Here is a 26,971-nt window from a genome sequence, read left to right as displayed (position 1 = left end):
GAGACCTTTCAGCGTCTTTTGGGCCTGAAAAGCCCAGCAACCCATGTTATCGCGGATCTTTTTGGAACGTGGACACGTGGGCTGGGCTGTCCATATCTGGAACCTGCACATCGCAGTGGGGAACCAGCGGCCCATTTTTTACGATCCCAAAACAGAAAAGAACAACCCGACCCGTCCGGTCGGCTTGTTCATCGGCAAAAAAAGTAGCTGAGGACGCTTTTTTATTCCACATTGGTTTAATACCGGAAAGAAACCATACAAATGGCTAAAATTATCCAAAATATGCAATTCAGTGTTTGTACCCTTGAGCTGTTGAAACATACAGTAATACCGGTCCTACTTAATAGAAATGTTCCAATCGCGAATGAATACTGCACCCCAAGCTCATCATGATAAGTATGTTGGTGCTTGAGAACCGAGTTTTAGTTTGGGTGATTGTACCCTCTAATCACCGGAGATTAAATCAATTTTTTTACATGTCTATTAAGATAGTATTTTCTTTCCGTGATACATATCGTCAACGACATATTTATGATGACTTCGCATATCTCTTGTTCAAACTTTAGTGGCAGTAGTGTACATCTCTAAATCCTCGTCCTTTTGAGAATAGAAAAAGAGTTTCATAACAAAAGTTTATTGTGCGGTAAACTAGTTTCATAACAAAAGTTTAGACCTTGCTCCTCTCTGTATCTAACACCCCTCTGTATCTGACATTCAATCAAGGTCGGTGAGCCAAATCGAGTTTGAACGGTACTTCAATTTAATAAAAAAAAGGTTCAATGACTGTTCTACGATAATTCGAGTTGAGAAATAGTTGAATGAATTCTGCAATCGGTTAAAATTAGAACTCTTGTTTGGAAGCGTGAAGCAAGTTATACGTATGCATCTCTAGTCTTCAGACGCTATATAAATACGTGTATAGTGATGTAAGTATATATACATCGTTATACTAGGTTAAAAAAATAAAAAAGTTAGCCGAGCCGAAGGGCCGAACCGAGCCCTCCCAACTCAAAATCTCAAGGAATTAACTGCGGTAGCAGTGGCACTAATATAAGAGGCTCCGCTTCTGTGTGTCCCCCCCACCCCCCCTCCCTTCTCCACTCGCAACCAAACCCTCCCAGCAGCAGCACCAAATCTAGTCGCCGCCTCCGGGGCCCAAGCCCGCCGCCTTCGCCGCCGCCGGGGACCACGAACGGACGCGCCGACCTCGGATCTGCGTCTCGCCGGGCTCCGAACGTACGCCACTGAACGGACGGGGGATTTGGCTGCTCGATCGGACCGCCACCACCGAACGCTCCGCCGGATTTAACCACCGCAGACACACCGAACGCGCAGCTTCGCCGGGCTAGGGAGAAAATCCATGCAGCCGAGGTCCCGCATTCGCGGCCGCGACCCACCGCCCTCGGGAGGACGCTACCGTCGCCGATCGCCGCCTCCGCCCTCCCCGCGCCACAAGCGCCGCCCGCGTGACCCGCCCCCTCCCCTGCCGCAGAGGCGCAGCCCCGAGCAACCGCCGCCGCGGCGCTACGAGGAGAATCCCCTCCCCGACGTCTCCGCCGCCGCCGGCGAGCGACGTTCGCGCGCCGACATCCTGCTCGAGGCCGGCCGGCTCGCCGCGCACTACTTGGTCGCAAAAGGCGTCCTCCCCGAGCACGTTCTCCGGGCCAGGGAGGACCCAAATCGCAATCCCGGCTCCCGCCCCGATCCCCCCGCTCCCTCTCCCACTCCTGCTCCGGCTCCCGCCAGCTACGGGAGGAAGCGAGATGAGGACGACGGTCAGAGGTGGCGCCGGAGTGGAGGCGGCGCTGGGGATTGGGGCCGCGGCAAGGTGGACGACGACCGGCAAACCCGGAGGTCGGGGTGGGACAGGAGGAGCCACAGCTTTGATGGGAGGCGAAAGTACAACGACGGCGGCAGCGGTGAAGTTGACCGGGGTGGCCGCCGGACACGCGACTACGATGAGCCGAAGAGACCGCCCTTGTCAAGGTCCTATTCACATAACGATCCCCGGCCTTCGGCTGATAGCAGAATGGATCGAAGGAGGAGAAGTAGGAGCAGAAGCAGGACCAGGACCAGGAGCGATTACAGTGGCAGCAGGAGGGATTCAGATTGGCGAGCAGGCAGTCGTGATCTGGATCACACCAAGGTGCCAGACTCTGGCACTATTCCTGCTGCTGGTGGTGATGGTGATGTGCACTACGCAGATGTTGATGAAATGCCAAGGCAGCCGAAGGTACCTAGTTCAGTGGTAGTTGCTGAGGTGAATGACAGTGCCGGTCAACCTATGGCTATCAAAGACGGGCAGATGGAGTCAGAGGTCGTTGGACTGGATCATGCTCAAGGCATTTCTGAAGATGAGGATGGTGAGTTTGCAGAAGGCATTTCTGAAGACGAGGATGGTGAGTTTGCAGAAGACATTTCTGAAGACAAGGATGGCGAGTTTGCAGTTGCTGGCTCAAATGATGAATATGGTGGTGAAATGGATGTCTCGCAGTGCCAACCGTCTGATGTGGATGTTCATCCATCGGAATCTGTTGAAGAACAGATGCATATGCTACCCCAGCTCAACGATGTTGAGGAGAAAAATGAAACTGACATTGCGCACATGGATGCATCCATGGTAGAACCATTGGCAAAGAACAATGGTTGCTCTGAAGTAAGTTCTGAAATGGAGGCTCCACAGAGTGAAGTTGAAACTGGTGTTGGTGCTCTTAATAGAGATGAACAAGAACTGCCAGCTTGGTACAGAATTTTTGACCTCAATGTCGTTGAAACTCCAGAGGGCTGTGAAATGTCCGAGATTTCTTGCAGTCCTGCAGATCATGTTAGTAATTCTGCGCCTGATTTAGTTGGTCAGATGAACCAACAAACAAGCTATGATACTTCAGAAATTCAAGGTCAAGATGAGCATGCAAGGTCTAATCACCTGTTGGAGGGTGGACATGATTTGAATAATTATGATGTGAACAATGAGGCTGATGAACATGCACAGGATGACACTTCAGAAATTCAAGGTCGAGATGAGCATGCAGGGGATAATCACTTGTTGGAGGATGGACACGATTTGATCAAGTATGATGTGAACAATGAGGCTGATGAGCATGCACCGGATAATCACCTGTTGAACAATGAGGAATTACTTCTAAATCATGGCATGTCTGTGCATCATTCAGACAATTGCCATCTGAGCAATGAGCAAATGCTTCTAAAGCAAAATGCGGATGAACAGGAACATGATAATCACCAGATGGAGAACGAGCGAATGTTTATAAATCAGGGCACTACAGTGCAAGGTTTGGACAGTCTCCATGTGAATGATGGACGGTTGCTGCTAAGCCACGGTGCAGATGAACATCAAGACGAATATCACCGGATGGAGCCAGAGCCCATCCCTATTCCTTTGGGTGTGCATGATTTGGATAGCTACGATCTGAACAGCGAGCAAATACTTCTAATTAATGGTGCAGACCAACATGCAGCAGATATATGCCATTTGAAGGATGGGAAAATGCTTTTAGATCAGGTTGTGGATGGAGAAGCTAGAGTTCACAATATGGGCGATGGGCGAATGATTCCAGTAATTGATCTGGAAGATGATTACGAACAGCAGTCTGATACCAGGGATACTGGGTAATATATAAAATCCAAGTAAGCCTTTTAAGATTCTTTTTATGGTAGTATTGAGGGGGAGAGGAGAATCCTTGACACTTGAACATGTTCACCATGCAGTAGTGATACCTCACATAAATACACGGATAATGTTCTACAAGAACATACGTGTTCTCAAGACCAGCACACCTCAAGTTTCCCTGACAATCCTCAAACTAACATACAAGCAGCTTCTTCTTCATCTGTTACACCAAATTTTGGAATCGAAATATGTGTACGGGAAGGGGTGCTGTGAATGCACAGGTAAGAATTTGCATCGAGAAAGCATCATGATTGACAAGTAAATTGTTAGGGGATATCACTTACTGACTAATGCTAGGAATTGACTTCTCATATGTGAACTCTTCATATGTTCAAGGGGAAATTCATGTCCATGCTCTATTGCTGTTTGTTATTACTCACATTAGCTGTTGCTGTTGTCCTTGATTTCAGTCAGTAACATTGCATTAATCTACTGTAATCACAACCTCTCTTTATGTTACGATATTGAAACCACATTATCATTCTCTTCAGGTAATTCCAAGTGATGATGATGTGCTGTATATTGCATTTGACAAAATACCATCAGGTGTGCTCTCCCGCTTTGCACAGATTTCCTTTCTAAGCATACATGACTCATTGTTCTAGTTGTACTTCTTATGTATCACATATTAACGTGCATTTGATCTGGAGCATGACAAAGATACCGCCATCCCCACTTTATTGTGGTCCTACAACTTAGATACCAACTATGCATGTTCAATGAAATAATTGGAGATGAGCCTCATATATTGAATAAAGTAATGCTAGCCATGGAGCATAGCCAAGTATATGACTATGTAACGTTGGAGACAATAGAGTAGAGTAGAGCTCTTTCTTTTTTTCACCAAATAATAATGGTGGATGGAAACCTACACATTACAGTTATAATGCATTGGCCACAATTTGGCAACTCTTCATGTTAGTTGTGATGATACCTTTTAGGCCAAAGAGTCGCACTTATGCATTAAAATCTTACATGTAGCATTTCTATACACATTGCAATATGCGAGTTCCATTTCCATCTTTTGGAGCCACAATGAATAGTTTGACACTTAGCTGGACTCAACACTACATTTATGGCTCCTAGGCGATACCTTGACAATGCTAGGCATGTTAGGTTTTAATGCTATGCTAACATTAATGTGTTTGGCACTTGTACTAATAGCAGAAGCATGAAATATTTTGTTATTTAATTGAAGATTAGAGTTTAGTTGGAATAGAAAACAATGTATGCATGCATAACTTTTCGATGCTTGAGCTCTGCATAGAGCCACATGATACTTGACACTGCAGTGAAACCTGGGTTGGACATTTAAATGATGAAAATTACTGGTTATTTCTTGTAACTGTCTTATCTTCCGTTAGTTCTGGTTGATTATTACTGAGTGAACATGCATATTCAGTTCATAGACAGATTGGAATATGTTTAAGATATTAATGGTACCTTTTGCTCATGTATCGTTTTCAATACTATTTGCATGAAAGGAAACAATTTCATGAACCATAGTAGTTGATTTCTCCCATTTGTTGTCATTAGTCAGGTTGCCTTCTTGTGTACTTGTGCTGCTGTGGGACAATAACAATTATCCAAATTTTCGGTCCCCTGATTTGTGAACTGAGCTCTTTTTTTTGGACATCAGCAAATTTCACAGTTTACTTTGCTACAACTGTTGTGATGTAACAACTACATTTTATGCTGTGTTCCTTTTGCTATCATCACCATTTAACTTATTGCCTTTTTTTGTTTCCTCAGAAGTTATCAATGTCTGGGACCTGCCTACATCTGAACTTGGGAAATCCTTATGAGCTAAGTTGTTTGTGCACTCAGACCCTACACTGTGTCAGCTTACTGTTATCCTGGACCATGGGAAGCTTTGCACCAGAACGGTTGCTGAAGTTAGTTGATTGGTCATTGTTTTGTATGTTGTGCGGTAGTACTCCTTTAAGATTTTTAGAGCTCACATTAGCATGATGGTCTAGTGATACTTCTGACCCTGAAATCAGCTGGAATTAATATAGATGCAATGCCAGCATGTCTAGTAGCTGAATAGCTCATACTTTTTTTTGTTGGAAATGATATGCAGGTGTTAGTTGTCTAGCCATTCGGTGCTGCCCTTGCTCTCGTGCTTTACATTGTGAAGTGCAAAAATGATACTTGATGTACACCTCATCAGACAGAATGTTGCACGTAGGTAGCAATAGTAAATTTATTTGACTCTAACCTACCTGAAGCATGCAATATGCATCACATGGCCAAACACAAACTAATGCAGAAGGTTTCATGCCTTGTGGAATTCTCGCGACACGTTGATTGCAGAGGCACTGCTTGGTTTCAGAATGCATGTGGTGTGCCTGCAGGAACCTAGTTGGATACAGAATCAGTACTCTTTGGATTGTGCAGACTTTCTGCAATATATCCTCATGGCCTGCAAACTCTGGGGTGCATTGTTCCATGATAAATTACTGATGGTGATTCTGTGTAGTTTGTGTTCTAGAAATTTGATAGCACAAGAACTGGTAGTTTGTGTTCTAGAAATTTGATATCACAAGGACTGGTGCTTAACTGCTTATGAGGGTGGCGACAGGCTTCCACAGGGAAGCTGTTGTATGAAAGACTGAGCTCTATCCTTCCTGACCTGATCTGATCAACTTGACGGCATATTTGTCGGCCCACTGCCAAACTATGACCTCAATAGCTCTTGTCCAGATCATGTGCATTGTTTTGACTCTGCGTTTGTGCTGTGAGGAGACCCCTTATCTTAAGAATTCAAAGGTAACGTGTTTATGATGGCCCCAGCTGGGTTTGGTTGGTTCCTTTGCCGGCAATCAGTACAGAATTGAAACTATTGCTTTGATGTGCAATCAATCGTTAGTTTAGAATCTGTACTTTGGACCCAGTTATATGGGTGCTGCAATTGGCAAATATTTGATGGAATCTATCTACCTTGGAGATGGTTAGTATACGTAAGATGTGAAGAATGTGAGAACGGCAGAGCAGGAAGCATCACTGGTCTTGTGAAAGCAGATGCTACATCCGAAAGGAATCCTTGTCCTGCATTTCGTTACTGCTTTCACTTTTGCATACTAGAAAGAATAAAATGGCTGGCTGGAAGTGAAGCCTCAGTTGCAATCTGTGTCTTTAGAATCGGTCGACTTTGGTGTGGTAACCAACCCTGCCCTTTTGGAGCTTCAGATTTTGTTGTCCAAATCGTCATCAAAGCCCCAGCAGGCGTAAAGGGGGAACACATAGTTAGATGCATCTTCTCCCTTGGTTTCCTGTCAAACTAATGTATCTGTATGTATGGTATCGCTGCAAAGGGGCAAAAAGAGAGATGACTTCTGGAAGAAATGGTTCTCGATTAAGGTACATATGGCTAAGAGTGATGCACAAATCTGATGAGAATAACAAAGCAAACTAAAGCATACTATTTCAGACATTCCAATAGTTCCACACTGATCATTGGAATGTCCTCGCTAAGATGCTCTCGGGTAGAACAAAGCTGATCACCATACACAAAGTAGTAGGTTTCAAGTTCCATAGCCAGAAAATTAGGTTTCGAGCATTGAGAAAGTATGATTGATGCTTATAAAATAAATAAAAAAACTAAGCATTGTTTTATGCTTACAAAGAATGATAAGCCAGTGTCAGTATGGGTCAGGCCGGACCGGACATGTATTCTTTGGCCCAGGACAGCGTTGAGCTGGGCCATTAAAGCCCACGCTAACATTTGTCTCCCCAACTTTTGCATTGACATGTGGACCCATCCTATCCTCACATGTAAACTAGTCAAGGTTGAACGAGTTCATCGTCCAACCTTGAGCTAGATAGAAACTCGAGCTGAGTTTAATTAAGTTAAAGATCTGATCAAGTTTATAATTAGATTTGAGCTTGGCTTATTATAATCTCGAGCCAAGCTCGAATCGAGTCTGGAGCGAGTCGAGTTTGAGGAGCTCGTGGATCTCGAGTTTTTTTTATAGTCTTATCTATGAGTCATATGTGTATGTAGTCACGTGACTTTGAAGACCGATTTTGAGTTCAATAGGCTCACCGCTCACGAGTATGTAGCTAAAACTTTTGACAAAAAATAATTGGAGTTAACCGAGCTATTCGAGCTTGAACTCAAGCCCAACAGACTCATGAGTTTATAACTAGATTTAATTTTAACTTATTAAAATTTTAAATTAAATTCAAATCAGACCTATAACAAGTGAGTTCGAGGGACGACCGAGACTTACTCACATACTAACCGGACCCGGTCCCCGAGACAAAATCCGACCCGACCCGCATCCGACTCGCGGCCGCACCCAACTGCGTGCTACTGCGCCGCCTCCTCCGCTCCCTAAACCCTAGCCTCGCCATGTCTCCGGCCGCCGCCGCCGCCGCCGCCGCCACCTCGCCACGGTCGCCGACCCTGACGAGGGCCTCTGTGCCAGCGCCGCGGCTGATACCGCTGCAACTGAGGAAGTCGCGCCGGTCCCGCCCCTTCTGCCGCCGCCGGTGTCCGAGGAGGAGAGGGTGGAGCGCGCGTGGGCGCACCGCGCACTGGAGGCGACTGGGATCCCCGAGGCTGATGGTGGCGCCAATGGTGGATAACTCGGAGCTGACCTTCCGCATGCGGTGCCGCCGCTACGGAGACGACGCGGCATACACGCCCATGCTCCACTCCTGCATCTTCTCCGAGAACGAGAAGTGCAGGTCCATGGAGTTCACCACGTGCAAGGTAACTGACACGTAGGATCTTACAATCCGTAACCTCAGCTACTAGAATGGGATTTAAGTGAAGTTGGATGATGTGATACTGGTATGCTTAATTCGCCATGGCAGTACAAGCTGATAAAAATAATAGCTTTGGTGTAGATACGAATATCATTGAGCGGTTTTCGAGTTTGGATGTCAACACAGATAAAAAATTTAGTGTTGGTTGGGATGGGGCACGCCTAAGCGGAGAATTGTTGTATTTGGTAACAATTGTTTGAACATTATTGTATCATAGGGCTACCTGACCGTTATTTTACTTGATTAGGTGTGTTCTTTGTTGTTCCGCACAGTTTTTTGTTGTTTTACAGGAGTTGTAATAATCTTGCCCAGAATGTGACATTCATTACCACCTTATGCAGGAGGACCGTGAGGACCGTCCACTTTTTGTTCAGTTTTGTGCGAATGATCCTGACATTTTGTTACAAGCTGCAAAGATGGTGGAACCTTATTGCGACTATGTTGATATCAATTTTGGGTAATGTGGACTTTGTTATGCTGTTATACTGCAGTTCTTCATATTTACTTATCTATTGCCTGACTGTTCTTTACTGCACTTTTGAATGGGTCAAACAGTTCAGTAACATAAACTTGTTATACACCACAAAAATAATCTACTTCTGGACAAAGTCGCCGAGTAACCCTGTTACTGGTGCCTCAAGCGTGATGTTAGCGCTATACAACTGATGCCAATGCAAACAAGAATTATCCTCCATGCAAGATCATAGTTTGCACTTTGGACTTCCAAAGCTGCTATGCTTTAAAGTTAGTGCTAGTGATCTATGCTGCCAACTACCCCTGTCTGAGCTTTGCTTATAGCACTGATATTGAATCTTCGCAAATTCTTTCTAGTTAACATGTGCCATTTTTCTTTCCATATATGAATTTTACTTGAAAATATGGTTCGATAATGTTCTGAATGGCGGCAATGTATTGCCTTGTAGATGCCCACAGCGCATTGCTAGACCGGGAAACTATGGGGCGTGCCTTGTAGATTCCCACAGCGCATTGCTAGACGGGGAAACTATGGGGCGTTTCTCATGGACAACCTTCCCCTTGTAAAATCCCTTGTACAGAATCTATCGGCAAACCTTCATGTTCCAGTGTTGTGTAAGATCCGCGTATTCCCGCTATTGGAAGACACACTAGCCTATGCAAAGATGCTTGAGGAAGCTGGTGCTTCTCTTGTAGCTGTCCATAGTCGGACAAGAGATGAGAAAGATGGGAAGAAATTTCGAGCTGACTGGGATGCCATCAAGGCTGTGAAAGAAGCTCTCAGAATACCTGCTCTTGCAAATGGAAACATTCGCCATATGGAGGATGTGAAGAACTGCCTGGAACATACTGGTGCTGATGGTGTGCTTTCAGCTGAAACTCTTCTAGAAGATCAAGCACTCTTTGCTGGTTTCAAGACAAAGGAATGGAAAGAAGATGGTGATGAAAATGGAGATAGAGGCCTGTACCAGGCTGATCTAGTGATTGAATATTTGATGCTGTGTGAGCAATACCCTGTGCTGTGGAGAATGGTTAGATCCCATGTCCACAAGATGTTGGGGGACTGGTTTAGGGTGCATCCAGAGGTGAGGGTGGAACTCAATAAGCAGTCCAAGCTAACCTTCGAATGGTCGCATGACATGGTGATGAGGCTGAAGCAACTCGGTGGAAGAATACCTCTTTACAGAAAAGAGAGTGCTCTGCAGACAACAAATGGGCTGGCCGCTAGCAAGTAGCAACGCCTGACGATTCCCCATCAATTTATAAATCTGCTGCTTACCAATTTTTGGAGAGAAGGAAAAGATGTACTACAAAGCATTACACGCCAGATTATAAATTGCTTTAGTATAGATTGGTGCAACATTGTGTGGCGACTTTCATTTTCAACCCGATTCACCGCCTACGTGCTAGCCATGACTGGAGCAAAATTCAGTTTGGCCAAGCTATTTTAGTTGTTGCTCGATTGATTTGCTTCGAGCAGCTAAAATGGATCATTTCATTGTTGTAACAGCTGATATGTATATCGGTTTCAGGTAAATTGGATTTGCGATTGAAGTAGGTTTAGTTGCTTTGGTCATGGCTATTGTTGTACACCCAGCATTTAGGCCAAATCTGTTGTTTGTCTGGGGCTATTTGGGCTACTGTACGTATTGTAGTATTATCTCATATAAGCTCCTTTGTCCGAGATACACAAGGAAGCTGAAGTCTGTGACAACTGACGGTACCATCAGCGCTTCGGCTGCTGCAGTCATATAAATATATTTATAAGTGCTTATGAACATATGGTACTAGCCTACTACAGTAATGACAAAACCGTTTACCACCATTGCTGAGTGATGCATTATTTGTATGGTAACTACTGCAGAACTAGATGAGAAAGAGAAGGAAAAAGTAAGAAGAGCCCTATCTATCTTGTGTTGTAGAAGAACTGCTTGGGAGCCTGAAATGGCCAGGCTCAGTCAGGAGCTGATTACGATGGCTCCTCGAGCAGCTCCGGCCGCCAATCCGATTTCTCGGCGTACAGCACCCCTTCGTCGTTCTTGGAGAAGGTCAGCCGCACGTCCCAGTGCAGCGACCTCAGGAGCTTCTCCACCTCGCCGACGGCACCGGCTTCGTCGCGCACGATGATGCTGCCCCCCGGCCTGACGATCCTGTCGACCTCGACCACCACCGGCAGAACCGCGCATCTGAAGGAGGAGACTCGGATTTGTCAAAGCTAAAACGGAAGAGAAGCGCGCAGTTCTGAACCAGACATTGCTGAAGCAGGTTAATTTGCTAGTTGCTGCAGTGTGCATTGACTGACCTCTCCTTGATCTTGGAGAAGAGATGATCGGCGTGGAGGAGGTCGTAGGTTCTCGGGTAGGTGCTGAAGGACTCGCACCAGTCATGGTACATGCCGAAAAGCCCGCGCTCGAAGATGATCGGCAGCGTGTCTGGCGCGTCGACGTTGACGACGTTCATGACCCAGATCTTCTTCTCTCGAAGCGCGGCCGCGAACCTGGGAGACACCCATGTCGTGGACACGATCAGAGCTCATGACCAGTGGCAATGGCGGTGTGTGAGGAATTCCTTACCCTCCATAGGCAGCTCTCATGTCCATGACGTTCCTGACCCTGGACCAGTCGACGCCCAGTCCGTTGAGGTACGACCTGTCGACGACGCGCCGCCAGTGCTCGTAGTCCACCGTGAAGTCCTCCGGCGCCGGCTTCCCGTACACCCCGGCCTGCGAGCTGTTGAGCCAGTACGGCGGCGTCCGTACACGCCGCGGCCACTCCACGGGCCACCTCGTGCCGCGCTCCGACGGGCCAGTCGGTACGCGGTGCATGCACGAGTTGAGGCGGATGTACCACGCCGCGTCCGCGTCGTCGTCGTCGCTGCACATCGGAGGTTGCTGCCGCCTCCTGGTCTCGTAGCACTCGTTGGACGTCGGCTTGCGGTAGAAGGCGACGCCGACGCCGTTGAGCCTGTCTTTCTTGATCGACACCAGCTCCCAGCACATGGATTTTGTCAGAGATGACATTGCTGTAGGTGCAGGACACCAACAGTTAGACATACATCCACAAGAACAGACTACATAAGCGGCCTCTGATTGATTCAAGGCCATGGTCAGCAGAATTGATCAGAACTGAAGCTGATGTTTATGCGTACGTGCCTTTCCAGATCTCGACGTCCTCCGTCAGTTTCTGGTATACCGGCGTCGCCGACCATACGAAGAAGCCGCCGGGGCGCAGGACGCGGTTCAGCTCAAGGAGGAGAGCACCACCTGCCGAAGGAGATCGTGATCCGTCGACGTTGAAATGATCTCAGGTAAGATACGATGATCTGATCAAGGTGGAAGGGGCAGTGTACCATCGGCATGCCAGGGGACGCGGCATCGCGCGCAGTGGACGAGGTCGAACGCCTTGCTGGGAAAGGGCAGGCGCTTGGAGCCCATGACGGCGGAGATGGCCGGGATCCCCCGCTCGAGCGCCATCTGCACCTGCGCCTCGTGCTCGTCCTTGGGCGCGAACGACACGGTCACCACGTCGCGCTCGAACAGGTAGCCGCCGAAGCTGGCCACGCCGCAGCCGACGTCGAGCACCACCCGCGTGTGCTTCCCCCACGCGATGCCGCGCACGGACTGCTCAATCAAACAACCCGATCGAGTCATGTCAGAGTCCGTATCAGAACGATCGATCAAACTACGGTGAAGCTAATTATTTTTAGACGATGTCGCTGTTGTCTACCTGCTGAAGGAAATCGATGTAGTGCAGGGCGCCATGGATGAACTGCGTGCCGCCGCCGGGGAAGGTCAGGTACTGCCCGCTCACCTTCACCCAGTTCTGGTGGCCCTTCACCGCCACCAGCTTCGTGTGCGGCACATTGCTGTACCATATCTGCACGCGCCGTCGCCGTCGTCACCAACACGAACACCTCGAGTTAGTAAGCAACTCGTGCAATGAGCATGCGAATTCAGAAACACGTGACGTACCCTGTCTCGGCTCTTTGGCCACTCGACGGGCCGGCGGTAGCCGCTCGGGAGCGGGACGAGGCACGTGGGGCCCTCGTCGGGGCAGTGCCGTTCCCGGTGCTCGTACCGCCGGTAGTTCTCCGGCCGCAGCTTCTTGATGGCCTTCTCGTTGTCCAGACACGGGATGTAGTCCGCGCCCGCCTTCACGTTGCACACCCGCCACTCGTGCTCCTCGCCGCCGGCGTTGTCCGCGCCGTTGGTGTCGTTCTCATTGCTGCCCGCGTTCTCCTCGCGGCGGTCTTTCTCCCGGTGGGACTGGTCGGCCTGAGTCGCCCACGCCTTCTGCTCCTCTGTGCGGGCTTCGCCTACGAGCGAGTCAGCGACGCTGTGATCGTCTTGACTGGCATTGCTGTCCGCGTCCTTCATTTGCTCCGACACGGCCGGCTTGTCGCCGTCACCGCCGTCCTCGTCTTGGTTACGGAAGGCCTCGCCGCTGGCGTCTGACACCGTTGAGTGCCCTTCCTCTTCGCTCTGTGGTTGGTCATTGCTGCGCTCTTCCTCTGGTTGGTGCTGCTGGCGCTCCTCCTCTGGCTCCTGCTCCGTTCGTTCGTCGCCGTTGGTATGGGGTTCCTCCTGCGCTTCCCGGCGCAGGTCTCCACCAGCTGCCTGCCCCGCGTTGATCTGCTCGTGCTCTCGCTGTCTCTGCCCCGCGTTGGTCTCCTCCATGGTGCCACCGTCCAAGCTCTTCTCCTCCACGACAGCAGCCCGGGTCTCTTCACGCGGCATCTGCAGCTGCAGCTGCTGCTCTTGTTCTCGCGGCTCGTGGCTCTCCTCCAGTAAGGCTTCTTGCTCCTTATCCTCCCCGCCGTGTGTGATGGTCGCTGCCGCGTCCTCTGCGTTCGCCTCGCCGGCGTCCACGTGATCTCCCTCCTCGCTCCTCTCTTCCTCCATGGCCGCCGCAGAGTTATTGTGATCCCCCTCCATACTCTCCTCGTCAGCGACATGTTCCTGATCACGATCATCAGGCTTGGCATGCGGATCGTCCAAGGCGGCCGCCGTGGCCACGCTCTTGCGCTCCTCCTCGGCGCCTTCCTCATCGGAGCCACTCTCAGCAGCCTTCCCCGACCGGGCATCGTCGGCCTCCACCTTGCGCGGCGGCGACGGCGGGGCCTTCTCCCTGGTCACCTCGTACGCGAACGATGACCGCGTCGTGTGGCGGTACGAGGTGACCGTGCCCGCCGCGTCCCCGTCGGCGGACGCCGCCGAGGTCGACGTGAGGAAGTAGGCCCCCGCGACGCACAGCGCTACAAGCAGCCCCGTCGTGGCGTAGTAGGCGCACGCCGACGCCGACGACGACGCGGCGCCGCGCTTCCCGCCGCCGCGCGAGCTCCGGCCGCCCTTCGCCATGGATCGATCCCGCATGCAGCAGATGGGATGGGGTTGCCTGAAGCGCGCGCGGTTTATCTCTTGGCGCAGGTTTGTTTTGGCTAAGCGTCGCGTAAGCTTGGGAACGTGGGGTGATCCCCACGCGTCGGACGTGGGGATGACATGTGGGGCCAGCTCGCGGGGTGGTACCTCGACGAGCCGTATTGCTTAACAAGCGGGCGAGTGGCGTTTCCATGCTTGCGAGCTCAAGAGCCATGTCATCTCCCTCTTTTCTCGCTCTTACCTTTCCATGATCCGCTCATGTTTTTTTTCTTTCCTTTTTTATTTTACGGAATTGTTAAATGTCGGTAGCCTGAAAACTAAGTTCAGCGATTGACGTCGGCATCTTCTTCGGTCAACGAGCGTAAGCCATTGATTTGCAATTACACGGATCTCAGCTCTGCTTTTCTCCTCGTGCTTCCTACTCTATTCTTCTATTCTTCTTCTACACGAAACATTGCAACCCTCCCCCGCCCCCACATGTCTCCTGTCATCTCCGGTGGCTCTCTCGATGCTGGATCCATACCCACCGTCTGACGCCATGCTAACCGCTTTGTTTTTATCACCCCTGCCGCCAACTCCATCCAACGCCCGCCTATTGCGTGTGGTCCAATAGTGCCACTGTCGTCTCGCCGCACCACACACCGCTACCCACCGCCGGTCCAACCACCTCCCCAGGCCTCCCTCTAAGCTTGATACCTGATGGACCCACCTTGAACCCAAACCTCTTCCCCTAACTTTTACACTCTATGCATTTTTCTTGTCTTGATTTCACACATGTTCACACCGCCGACTGAAAAATTATGAGAATCTAGGCACCTAAACTCTAGGAGGTGTGGAAAATTAAGGAAATCTCAGTCCTTTTTCATTGACCCCGTCTTGTTCCTTTTTTTTTGAGACGAGAAAATATTCTCTGCTTATATTGAAAGAAAAATAACAGTAACAGATAACATACGCTCTAGGATACATTAGATATAGAACAAGATGCACACGAGCCAAGCTAGAGCTTCTGAAGCCGCATATAGAATAGACACAAGAGCACTAGAGATCAAAGAGAAATCATACAAAACATCATTGCCAGGCAATGGCTCTAGAAGCACACAGACATAGAGACACCGAATATATGACAAGCATATCACAGCTCCACCACATCCGACTAGATGATAACATTTAGCTGAAAGTCATAGCACCACGCCACGAGTTGGTCAAAAGCTGGGAGAATCAGCTCCTTGTCACCCTCCTTGAGCAAGATCTTCCAACTCTGCAAGTAAGAGAGACTTTTGAGAAAAATATCAATTGGCTTGTTGGGGAAGGTCTTTTCGATCGTCATCCTGTTTCGAGCACACCACATCGACCAGCTAAGACATGCAAAAAAGAAAAGACACTGTTTGGCAGGCATATTCAGATTCTTTATCAAACGGCTAGGAGCAAGGTCATCAAGGGTCCTGGGTTGTTTCACCCAACCAAAACACTCTTATCACACTCCATGTAAAGTTAGAAAGTACACACTTGAAGAAGATGTGCTCAACAATTTCCTTATTCTCACAGAGGCAACATAACTCACTCCCTCTCCAACCTCTTTGTTTTAATGCGGTAGCAGTTTGAAGTTTATCATTGAACATCTGCCAAAGAAAAATCTTGATCTTCCGAGGGACTTTCCATATCCAAATCCTCCCACTGATTTTGCTTCTTATCCCTCCGTCTAGGACAAAGCGGTAAAGGGATTTAGTGGAGAAGTTCCTAGATTTTCTCCAAAGCCCAATGAACTTCATCGTCCAAATTATCCAGATTGACTGAGGACACCAAAAACTTCAGCTCATCATAACTCCGTAATTCCGAGGGCGTCAAGGCTCTTCTGAAGTTGATATCGAAAGTATCAGTCTCGAAGCAGTCAACCACCTTGGCTGATGCATCAGAAATCATTTTGAATAGCTCAGGGAACTGAATCTTAAGAGGAGTATCCTGAATCCAGACGTCAGTCCAAAATCTAGTCCTCATCCTGTTGTGCACCTTGTAAATAGCCCCCTAGCAAAATAAATGTTTGACTATGTGCACCCCTTGCCAAAATTTAGAGGAACCTTTACTCTTAGAGCTAAAAAAAGTCCCCCTCCCTTATGTATTTAGCTCGTAGAAGCTTGCACCAAAGCGCATCTTCATCCTTAAAGATTTTTCAAATCTATTTCACCATTAAACAGCAGTTCATAATTTGTGTATTCATGATCCCAGACCTCCTTGTTCCTACTCCGCTAGCTCCGGCGGGCTGCCCGCCAACAGTCATGATCAGGGTTTGGGGGTGGCGGGTTAAGGTTTCGGAGTTCACTTTGTTGCGAGTACCACATTGCCAGAAAATTTCAAACATTTGAAGTACCGTTGACTCCCAAAATATCTGCGATTTGTTTCGCCGAGTAATTCATTCACAGCAGTCAAACTTACGCAAGAGCAGTAGAGCACAATATATTGTCTATTGAGTATTGAGAGCAAACCAAAAGAAAATCTGAAAGGAAAAAAAACATAAAGCAATAAATAAAAGCAAGTCGGTCCTCTTTTCTGTAGTCAGTGCAATGACATGTCACGTATAAGCACCAGAAATGATACCATGAGCTCAATAAGTCAGGCCTGGAACTAGAAAGTCGCACGAAGCATTTCCACTTCTACTCACAGGCGCATGATTGACCGAGATACTAAGAGAGAGAGAGAGAGAGAGAGAGAGAGAGAGAGAGAGAGAGAGAGAGAGAGAGAGAGAGAGAGAGAGAGAGAGAGAGATCACAAGAAGCCATGCCGTTCTGTCCGATCAGAACTTGTTAGAGGTCGCGTAAAGGGCAGAGGCAGTCACCCGTTTCTGAACTTGGGAATTCTGACCCTTGGTTACCATGGTTTTCCGTTGACACCAAAAGTAATTAGATGTACATGACAAGTCATGTGAGCTACAAGTGCCTAATTATGTAGCTGCTAGCTCCTTTATTTCAAGCTTGATGGACAAAATGGGGGTCTCTCCGGTCCTTACCATGGTTTTCCGTTGACACCAAAAGTAAATAGATGGACATGACAAGTCATATGAGCTACTCAGCTACAAGTGCCTAATTATGTAGCTGCTAGCTCCTTTATTTCAAGCTTGATGGACAAAATGGGGGTCTCCGGTCCTTTCGGAGCTACATGTCCGTAGGCCGATCTTGCTTGAGACTTGAGTACTAGCTAGTGTAACCTTTTGTCCCTTACATGTTTATAAATGACATAGAAACATGGTTCTTTTTAGAAGATATATAATGGCAAGCAGAGTGTTAGTCAGGCCAAATTGGAATTATAGTGCACTATAAAACTTGCATGAAGTACCTGAACATTTGCCTAGGGCTAAATAGAGTCTTCTTATGGCTTTGTTTCAGCCATGGTTTTTGAAAAAAAAGCCGATTCTGAATTATGAATTTTAAAAAACTGGTTCGCTAAAAGCTCATTGTGAGATTGCCTTTTGATGTGAATGAAGTGTATAATATATATAATATCATGTTGTAAACCTAAGAACATCGTCACCTAGAATCCATAAAAAGTGCCTTTATGAATTCTTGTTAAAACAAGTTTTTGATTTTCAGAATCGCTTTCCAGAATTAGCCTGCTTTTTTCAGCTTTTGATTCTTGGGCAGAGTCTAGATTCAAAAGCTAAAACAAACAGGGCTTAGCTATCTCAAGTGTTCTTTTTTGGATGGCAGTCACCTCAAGTTTCAATTAGTTTGAGCCTGTTTGTTTGGGATTTAGTTTTTGGAAAAGTTGAATCTAGATTGTGGTTTTGAAAAAGCATATTCTGGAGTGTGGCTTTGGAAAAAAAAACTGGTTCTAGATTATGGCTTTAGAAAAGCTGATTCTAGAGTGCGGCTTTGGAAAAATTGATACTAGATTGTGGCTTTTGTTGTGGATAAAACGTATAATATATGTAATACTTGTAGTGGCAACCTCATTGCACAGTAAATACATCTTTTGATTCTATGGGAGTATATATGGGGCCCTTAGTTAGGAAAAAGAAAACAGGTCTGCTCTGGTACTATGGGACCCACTGCATTTTGTTTGAGATAGTAATTTCGTTTGTGTCCTACTACGACTGATGCAAATGAAGAGCAAATCATGACCCAATGTTTGTGTAGAGCAAATTAATTGAGGGGTAACGCTAACAAAGATCGAGGAGAGCGTGATGGTGAAGCTGCATGCGTATGCGTTCACTTGACAGTTGAAGCTTGAGAGCAAAGAAAAGAAAAGAAAAGAGGAGAAAGGACCGGACCGATGATGATCCGGAAGCCAAAACCGTGCTAACCGTTGTGCCAAAAGCTATAGCCTCCCTCGCCGCGGCAGGCGGATATTCTGAACCGCGCACCGACCGACCACCGGTCGCACGCACGGTGGAACAAGACGCCGGCCGGCCGGCCGGCGCTTACACCCACGGCAGAAAGCCCACGCCGCGCCCGTCACGAGGGCACTGGCCAGCCGCACCGCACGCAACGCTACACGGCGGCACGGCGCCCGACGCTTTCACCGATTCGGCAGCTGTTTCCGTCCCCGTCGCGCCCCACCTCTTGTCCTCACCTCCCCGAAAAACTCACGCACACCACCACCCTCCTTGCGTCCTTCGCTCCTCCACACCACCACCTGCTCCTCCTCCAGCTCCTACCTTATCACAGCTAGCACACACACGCGCGCGGCTGTGCCTGAGCTGCTTTCTCCTCCACTTCTTCCCCGGTCCATCTGTTTCTTGCCTCCCTTTCCCTTGACCTGAAGAAGAGGAGGAGGGAGACCGACCTCAACTGAAGATCGATGGGGCGCGGCAAGATCGAGATAAAGCGGATCCAGAACGCGACCAACCGGCAGGTGACCTACTCCAAGCGCCGCACGGGGATCATGAAGAAGGCGCGCGAGCTCACCGTGCTCTGCGACGCCCAGGTCGCCATCATCATGTTCTCCTCCACCGGCAAGTACCACGAGTTCTGCAGCCCAGGAACCGAGTCAGTACTTCTCTGTGTGACTATTTCTTCATCGCCTGCATGCTTAATTATATGCACTTCTTGCTGTTGCTTATGTACTGCTTCTCTTTCTGTGGCTGCTGTTCTTGGTTGATTACCTGCAGCATAAAGACCATCTTTGACCGCTACCAGCAGGCCATCGGGGCCAGCCTATGGATCGAGCAGTATGAGGTCATTCTTTCTCTCTCTCTTTATTTTGCCTCCCTTTTCTTTTTGATCACTAAGCGAGCTTATCATTTCGCTGCTTTACTCTTCATTCATCTTTGCATGAGATGATGAGATCTAAAAAGTTAATCTCTTTCTTTTCTTCTGGTTTGATTTCAGAATATGCAGCGGACGCTGAACCATCTCAAGGACATCAATCGCAATCTGCGCACCGAGATCAGGTGCGCGCGGGCATCACTTTCCTCTTTCCTCTCCTCGTTTCTTTCATGGGGATTATTTCTGATCAAGATCGGAGATTAATCAGTAAGTTTTGATTTTGAGGCTGGATTTGTGTGTTTAGGCAAAGGATGGGTGAAGATCTGGACAGTCTGGAGTTTGACGAGCTGCGCGGTCTTGAGCAAAATGTAGATACAGCTCTGAAGGAGGTTCGCCATAGGAAGGCACGTACAAACCCTAATCTTTGGTTCAGCTCCTAGCTAGCTTGCTAGATCTCTATCTCTCTTCTACACACTGATGATCTCCCATTCAGATCCGTGCATATTTCATGTTCCTTGGATTAGATCTCCGTGTTTCTTGATCTTTTAGCATGACTTTTATTGGTACCTCTCTGTGTTTCTTTATTTGTTTGTGCATGCTTAATTTTTTTGTGCCGAAGTTAAGATAAGATTTATGACACTTTACTTGGAGAGGATATTGTTGATTTCTTATCGATGCATCTATGTTCTAGAGTAAAATTTCGTGCTTTTGACCTCAAAAACAACATTTTACTTCGATCTTTGTTTGTGTACAAGTATTGGTTCGTGTTCTCAAAAGAAAAGGTGGGAGATAGAATAATTGCTTGTTGTATTCAAATTCTTATATAATTTCATCTCATGTTTTAATTAATCTTCTCTGCCTTTTTTCCTGATCCTTTTTTATATGATTTTGCAGTATCATGTGATCACCACACAGACTGAAACCTACAAGAAGAAGGTAAGAAAACCAAGCATTCTCAATTGAGTGACACTGCAGATTAATTTGCTCGTACATTTTCCAAGTCAGCTGGGCAGGTTTAAGAGCTAGCTGCCCAAATTTTGACATCACATATATGTCTGCACCGGGCTAGATCTCCCCTTCTTACTTTGCCCTCACTCGTGATCAGTTTCTTAATTTGGTCATGCTACTGTTTCCAAAGCTGTTATGTCATTGGACACATTTTTTTATTCGACATCTTTTCTTCAACATATAAATATTGCTTCTGTTAAATCATTTGCAATTTAAATAAGATATACATAATATATTTGCTTACCATGGCTTCCTATCGATACATTTTTAGTGGATCTACCCACCTCTATCTACAATAGAAAACCATGCAGTCATGCATCCATCCATCTCCCAATCTTTGTACTTGCACATTTGACCCTTCCAAGTAGTGATCAAAGCAAATATCTGACAGACACCGCAACGCCCCAACTGGAATTTGCACGCCAATGTACAGTGCGCATTAGCATTGTCTGTGCATTTCCATACTCAACTCCCTGATCACCATATATGTTAATTCGAGGCTCTACGCAAACTAGCTCCACGTTGTAGCTAGAACTGCCAGATCTTGGGCCATGTCGATCATGTGCTCGCATGCGCGCACTCGTACATACGCACGCACGCTGTGTATGCGATCGATCAGTAGGTGCATTGGTCTCTGTCTTTTAGAAGCTAGAATGAATTGACAGAGAGCAAAGGACAATAGTGTTGGAGCGTCTAAATGTTTCTCTTGTTAAGCTTGCTAGCTGCCTACAGATCTATCGTGCTTACTTTGGTCCCCCGGCTATCTGAGAGTAGCATGTCAAACACTGATTTTTATGATGTTGCACCATAGCATGATACATCCACAGATAAGGCCCAAAGTGGAGACTTTATGATTTGCAGAAGTATGGAAATGAAACCCATGCATCGGTATATATGTACTTTGGCTTGATTACTGAGTAAATACAGCCACGACCATTGACTCAAACATGCATCCAGTTCATTTCCAAAACACCAAAATATATATCTTGCTTGCTCCTCCACCCCTCCATATGGTCGATATATGTTGTGTATAGTATCAGATACAAATAGCTCCTTTAATCCCCCCTTTCCTTTGAGCTAACGTACAGTTGCATATCGCGTATCTTCTCATTAAAAATGTATAGATGAAATTAATTTTCAGTCAACATAATCTATTTTGTCAGTTTTCTTTCATCAATTTTTTTAACGGAAAACAAATATTGAAACAAACAAGCTAATACCTAGAAACCCTTCGGTACAACGCCTTTTATTAATCGTGCATTTTCAAGTTGGGTCATTTATGTTTTATTCCAGCATGCACATATTCCAATATGGCCATATGAACTGCATACTGTGTATTGCTCTTTTCATCTTCTGTTTGTAAGTGTATTCTTTTTGGTCATTGATTTTCAATTTCTTTTTTTAGTGGACTACCAATTTTCCTTACCTTTGTGGGACTTGTCAGCAGGTAAAGTATGGTTATGAACACATATATGTGGCATGCACCATGCATGTAGTAGTACGTACCACACTACGACTAGGGCTGCGTGCGTATACATGCATGATGGAGTTTTAGAAGAATAGTAAAGGAAGAATAATGCTTGCAAATATTACGTAGCATAAAGAAGAACCCTTAGGCTTTGCCTGGACAGGCTAATTATCTGGGTGATTCACATACCTTAACTAACAATTCCGTCATATACGGGCTCTTTCACATGAATTGGGTTGGGATCCCACTCATTCTAAGGGCATATCTGTCTAGCATACTAAATATTGATAGACAGATGTGTAATTGCTACTTGCAGTGGTGAATTCAGAGCTAATGAAGGGTGCTCTCTTCTTCTCCCTCCTCTTCCTCTTTTTCTTCTTTCTTCTCTTCCTCCTCCTTCACCGGCCTTGTTTTCCCTTTTGTTCCAGCGCTAGAGGACTTGAGCCCGGCCCTCCCGCCCCCCTTAAGGTCTGCCGCTCGCTACTTGCTAGCTAGAAACAAATAACCGATGACATTATCCTGTGTGCATGCCGTCAATTTTTCTTTAGGATTCTACCATGACCTTAATTATTCTTGCTTATGTTACTTGATGTTCAGGTATACAATCTTGCTTATCTTCTGTACATGCATGCAGGTGAAGCACTCCTACGAGGCCTACAAGAACCTGCAGCAGGAGCTGGTACCTATCTCGATCTGATGTGTTTTGTGATTTAGTTATCATGTACCACTGCCTTGATCTGACGATAACGATGGGCGTGCAGGGCATGCGCGAGGACCCGGCGTTCGGGTTCGTGGACAACACGGGGGCCGGGTGGGACGGCGCGGTGGCGCTGGGCGGCGGCGGCGGCGCCGCGCCGGACATGTATGCCTTCCGCGTGGTGCCGAGCCAGCCCAACCTGCACGGCATGGCCTACGGCTCCCACCACCTGCACCTCGGCTAAGTAATCAGCTCACACCAGTTAGGTTGTCTTGCATGGACGCATGCAAATTAAACCCCTCCGTAGCCGACTTACTCCATCGGAGATCATATCACCAAGTAACGAATAAAATGCCCGTGCTACGTTACCATCGACGAACCAACAGTTCAGTTGCGGCTCTCTCTCTCTCTCTCTCTCTCTGGTGTAATCGTTCGTGTGCAGCTATGTATATGTCTCCCATGCATGCATCAATGCATGGGTCTGTCTCTGTCTGTGTCTGTGTGAAGAAAGGGGACTTGTGTGTAACGTGATGTGTACCGTTTATGCTTGTATTGTATTGAACTATAGACGGCTACGTCTATCTATCAGACTTTGTCACTACTACACGAAGGGTGATTCGTTCATTACATTCATGACTACCGGTTTTTTAATCGGTATTAAACAATAAGGAGTGACAATCAAATTCCAAGGAAAAACTAGATAAGCAATACAAAGAAAGCCTAGTGGGATAAGAGAAGAAACAACTATTGAGGTTCACAACATAGTCGTACCATGATAAGATTCATCCTACAAGGACTTAGCATTTAGAACACGATTAGATCTAGCATACCCCATTATAATTATTTTTTCTAAGATTAATCAATACGAAACAAGAAATAGAGCTATTATTCTAAGGAAAGTATGAGTATGTATAAAATCGTGTGTCATCTTCAATACGCACAGTTGATAATCAATTTTCTTATTTTAAATAAGTATTTGCATAATTGACTTTACCAAACATCGACACTGGTGAAGTCCTTTTCCCATCGTGCAACATGTCATTCTAGATCATCTTTGTCATCGTCGACGAACCTATCTGTTTTGGAACTACATCTGGTGTCAATCGGCATATCGTTGTTTTCGTCTTCTCAGACAATATTTTGCCATTCCAGTATAATCTCATCTTCATTAAGTTCAGTCTAACATGTATAGTCAGGCTTCAAACCCCTTCAAATTAAGTGTGGATGGATCTACTCTATGGTAGAAAACTATTTCTCATTCTTGCAATCAACTCATGAATAACACATATAGTCTGTATGTTTATTTAACTTGTACTCCATGGCTGTTCTTATAAAAGTAATCACACCACTAATGAACTCTAGGGAGTAATGATTCACATCATACATCCATCTTCAATTTTATGATTATCACACAATGTTGTATTCATTATTTTAAATTTATTGGATAATATAATGTGAATTGATCAGATATGTTCATACATTGGTAAATTTGATCTATCTAAACTAATTAAATAATATGCACTAAGCTAATTATGTAATGTTAATGAATTGGATTTAAAATATGCTCATAATTTCATTAACTTCAATAAAAAACGTGTATGAAAATCACACAATAGCTATATAAAAAACAAAATTAGAGCTCTAGCTCTAAAATATGCATCTCCATAAATATGCAAACTTTCGAAATCTAGAGTAAATTGACAAGTAAGACAAACAATCAAATCAATAGTAGAATAAATTACTAATCTTAGAGCAACTGGAGGAAGTGGATGGATAAGATCCTCCCAATTTTAAAACCTCAAAGCCCAAAATAGCCTCCAATGGCCGTAGGAGGCCAAAACAACTAGCAACTCCTTTGCTAAGCTTGGTCTTGTGGGAGATGACGGAAGGCAATATATAGTGTGGAGTATTATTGCTGGTTGATAACAAAAATAGACAGTGATACAAATTATTCCTGTCAGTTCTAGTGACTTCAATGATTGTTTAGCTAGCCGTTAGAGTCTATGAACCGATGATGATAACGTATTACTGCATGTTTCAACCGAACCAATAGTGATATATATAGCCGGTCACAAATTATTGTTTCTGTGATAATGTGCATTTGTAAGGTCTGATTCAAAGATCAGACCATATATGTGTTTGCTCCTACGACTCGAACCAGAAAGCAGTATCCTAATAAGGGTGTCTTATAAGTACGAAGGAAAAGGGGCGTGGCAGGTGGGGGCGAGTGCCGTGTCGCACGATTGGGCGCCATGGCCGCCGTCCGGCACCGCATTCGGCAACAACAGGGTCACTTGCTAGTGGCGAAGATAGAGTGAATTGGAGGGTGCAGCTCGTAAGATTAGGCTGAGTGGATGCAGGAGTTTAGGTTAAGGGATACGTTAAAGATAAAATCCTATAGTTTACCTATGATTTCAGTTTTTTCCGTAGGTGCATCCGCCGCACCCCTCCCTTCCAATAGCTTCGCCCATGCCACTCGCGCGTCCTCGGCGCTGACAGCCGCGGCCTACTGGTAGATTTTCTCCTCCGCGAAGCATCGACCGGCCCGTCTCGGCCTGAAAGGGAAACTGCGCGGCAGATCGCGTGCCCATCGGGCCGTTCGTGCAAGCCCACGCTGGGAGAAATTGTGACCCACGCTCAGGTCTCTAAGAAATGCAGCCCATGTACATCGCTGCCTTTTACCACTGCAGACCAAAAAGAAAAAGAAAAAGGTCTTTGACACTCCTACAGTAATTGCATACGCGGCTACCATCATTCTCTTCGACGGATTTTCAGATTCTTCTTTAATTTTGCCCCCCGTGTGGGGTACAAGTCATCAATTTCTGAAGGTCAGACGATGAACTTGGATTGATCCAGACCATACACACAATTTTTCCGGTCAGAAATCGGATTCGTCTGAGTCGACGACGGCGAACGCGCATTTGCCAAATTATAAATATCAGTTGGATGCATGTCACTGTTCGTCGAGTTAGGCAGAAAAATTGAGCATCGGCCACTGCAGGTGTTCGATGAATAATGCTGTGTTTCATGAGTAACTGGAGTCTAAATACTAGATTTTTAGATAAAAGAATTAATTTTGATCTTTTGTATCAACGATGCATAGAGTATCTTGTTTATTATTACATAACTTTATGATGGACAATTTAAGATCAGAATGAAAGGAAACAAAAGGCATTTCACGTTGCGTCATGCCTCTCGTTCATTATTACATAGACTTGTTATGTAAGACGTAAAGGATCTGAATGAAAACAAATAAAAGGTAGCCATGAGGATTAGCCATATATTCTATAATTAAACCTCTACCTATTTTCAGCGAACATATTCATGACCACCACCTCCAAAGCGTAGCAAGCTTTCAAAAAGTCTTCCCTTTAATCATCCTTCTAAAGCAGCCTCCAAAACTAAAATCAATAGGTCCTCCGAAAATTGACTGCAATATGATTATATTAAGAGTATGTTTAAATATTATATTATTTCGTCAGAGCCAAATTGATCAAAAGATGATTGCTACCCCCACTAACATCTTGTTCTTAATTTTCGCTCCCTTTTCTTTTAGCCAACAGATGGTTTGGTTAGGAAACAGATGCTTTGATTTGGGATGCTTAGTTTGCTAGATACGCTTATGCACAGTCTCGATCTTAGTGGTGACTCTTTCTCAGAGGCTGGAGCTTAGTGACACCCTTCGCACTTGCGTACGTGTACTAGGATCAATTCGATGCTCAACGAAGAGAAGCTGGGAGAATTAACTACCTGTCGCAGCAAGAGTTCGCTCAACTACTCAAGCAAGGTTATCAAGGCAACTCGATGACAAAAAAAGAAGAAGAGAGAAGTAAAAACAGAAAATTAGTGGCATGGTTCAGAACAAGGATTTGCTTGTTGGTGGTGAAAGGAAAAAAAAATACCCCTTTTGATTTCTTTGTTGAGTTTGCGCCTTGATATTTTGGTAGGGTGGTATCGGATCATATATGGCACCATCAAAATCCTATGATATATATCCTTGATTCTCACCGTAGGCTGTGCATGCACTTTGATGCTTCATCATCACATGATTAGGCAACGATCGAGTGGTGAGGAGTCGTATAATTAAGCAGGCGCAGCATCGAGAAGGTGCGTAATCCCATACACGCACGAAAGGTGGCCGTAATTTGCGCTTGCTAGAAAAAAGGGACATGCCGACAAAATGAAAGAAGCGTCATATCGATTTAGCTTGCTAATTAGTTAACAGTTGTCATGATCACATAGAGACAATTTATGTACAGCGCCATAATTAGGGCAGCAGCTA

At 46.2% G+C, this 26,971-nt stretch overlaps 3 protein-coding genes and 1 pseudogene across 5 annotated transcripts; 3 read left to right on the top strand and 1 right to left on the bottom strand.

Annotated features, from left to right (window-relative positions):
• Positions 1-1,084: 1,084 nt before the first annotated feature.
• On the top strand, positions 1,085-5,911 carry LOC133927381 (uncharacterized). Of its 3 annotated transcripts, XM_062373829.1 has the most exons (4): positions 1,085-3,630; positions 3,730-3,912; positions 4,183-4,237; positions 5,444-5,911. In XM_062373829.1, the coding sequence occupies exons 1-2, from the start codon at positions 1,361-1,363 to the stop codon at positions 3,902-3,904; spliced, it is 2,445 nt and encodes an 814-aa protein (XP_062229813.1). In that variant the 5' UTR covers positions 1,085-1,360; the 3' UTR covers positions 3,905-3,912; positions 4,183-4,237; positions 5,444-5,911. The 3 variants fall into 3 exon arrangements, with proteins under 3 accessions (XP_062229813.1, XP_062229814.1, XP_062229815.1); XM_062373830.1 differs by lacking the exons at positions 4,183-4,237; positions 5,444-5,911 and having other exon boundaries at positions 1,085-3,648; positions 3,730-3,873; XM_062373831.1 differs by lacking the exons at positions 4,183-4,237; positions 5,444-5,911 and having other exon boundaries at positions 1,085-3,648; positions 3,733-3,871.
• A 1,080-nt stretch (positions 5,912-6,991) lies between these two features.
• Positions 6,992-10,660, top strand: LOC133927806 (tRNA-dihydrouridine(16/17) synthase [NAD(P)(+)]-like; annotated as a pseudogene).
• A 250-nt stretch (positions 10,661-10,910) lies between these two features.
• On the bottom strand, positions 10,911-14,297 carry LOC133927805 (probable methyltransferase PMT24). The gene is made up of 7 exons (XM_062374195.1): positions 12,912-14,297; positions 12,667-12,816; positions 12,290-12,560; positions 12,093-12,203; positions 11,515-11,962; positions 11,244-11,438; positions 10,911-11,127 (listed from the first exon to the last, which is right to left on the bottom strand). The coding sequence occupies exons 1-7, from the start codon at positions 14,295-14,297 to the stop codon at positions 10,911-10,913; spliced, it is 2,778 nt and encodes a 925-aa protein (XP_062230179.1).
• A 4,521-nt stretch (positions 14,298-18,818) lies between these two features.
• LOC133926033 (MADS-box transcription factor 16-like) lies at positions 18,819-23,285 on the top strand. Its single transcript, XM_062371768.1, has 7 exons — positions 18,819-19,297; positions 19,420-19,486; positions 19,640-19,701; positions 19,821-19,920; positions 20,411-20,452; positions 22,627-22,671; positions 22,754-23,285. Exons 1-7 carry the CDS (start codon positions 19,110-19,112, stop codon positions 22,931-22,933), a joined length of 684 nt encoding a protein of 227 aa, XP_062227752.1. The 5' UTR covers positions 18,819-19,109; the 3' UTR covers positions 22,934-23,285.
• The last annotated feature ends 3,686 nt before the right edge of the window (positions 23,286-26,971 follow it).

This window comes from Phragmites australis, chromosome 8 (assembly GCF_958298935.1).
Source record: "Phragmites australis chromosome 8, lpPhrAust1.1, whole genome shotgun sequence".
NCBI classification, from domain to species: domain Eukaryota; kingdom Viridiplantae; phylum Streptophyta; class Magnoliopsida; order Poales; family Poaceae; genus Phragmites; species Phragmites australis.
The sequence above is the reverse complement of the archived record's forward strand: the minus strand, read 5'-3'. Positions and strand labels throughout refer to the sequence as shown.

Bases quoted from the DNA above. Each gene is read 5' to 3' on its own strand.
- LOC133927381 (XM_062373829.1), top strand. From the start codon at position 1,361: ATGCAGCCGAGGTCCCGCATTCGCGGCCGCGACCCACCGCCCTCGGGA. The intron at 3,631-3,729 runs GTAATATATAAA...TTCACCATGCAG, and splicing joins TCTGATACCAGGGATACTGG to TAGTGATACCTCACATAAAT.
- LOC133926033 (XM_062371768.1), top strand. From the start codon at position 19,110: ATGGGGCGCGGCAAGATCGAGATAAAGCGGATCCAGAACGCGACCAAC. The intron at 19,298-19,419 runs GTCAGTACTTCT...GATTACCTGCAG, and splicing joins TTCTGCAGCCCAGGAACCGA to CATAAAGACCATCTTTGACC. The intron at 22,672-22,753 runs GTACCTATCTCG...ATGGGCGTGCAG, and splicing joins AGAACCTGCAGCAGGAGCTG to GGCATGCGCGAGGACCCGGC.
- LOC133927805 (XM_062374195.1), bottom strand. From the start codon at position 14,297: ATGGCGAAGGGCGGCCGGAGCTCGCGCGGCGGCGGGAAGCGCGGCGCC. The intron at 12,204-12,289 runs GTACACTGCCCC...CTCCTTCGGCAG, and splicing joins CGTCCCCTGGCATGCCGATG to GTGGTGCTCTCCTCCTTGAG. The intron at 11,439-11,514 runs GTAAGGAATTCC...GGTGTCTCCCAG, and splicing joins ATGAGAGCTGCCTATGGAGG to GTTCGCGGCCGCGCTTCGAG.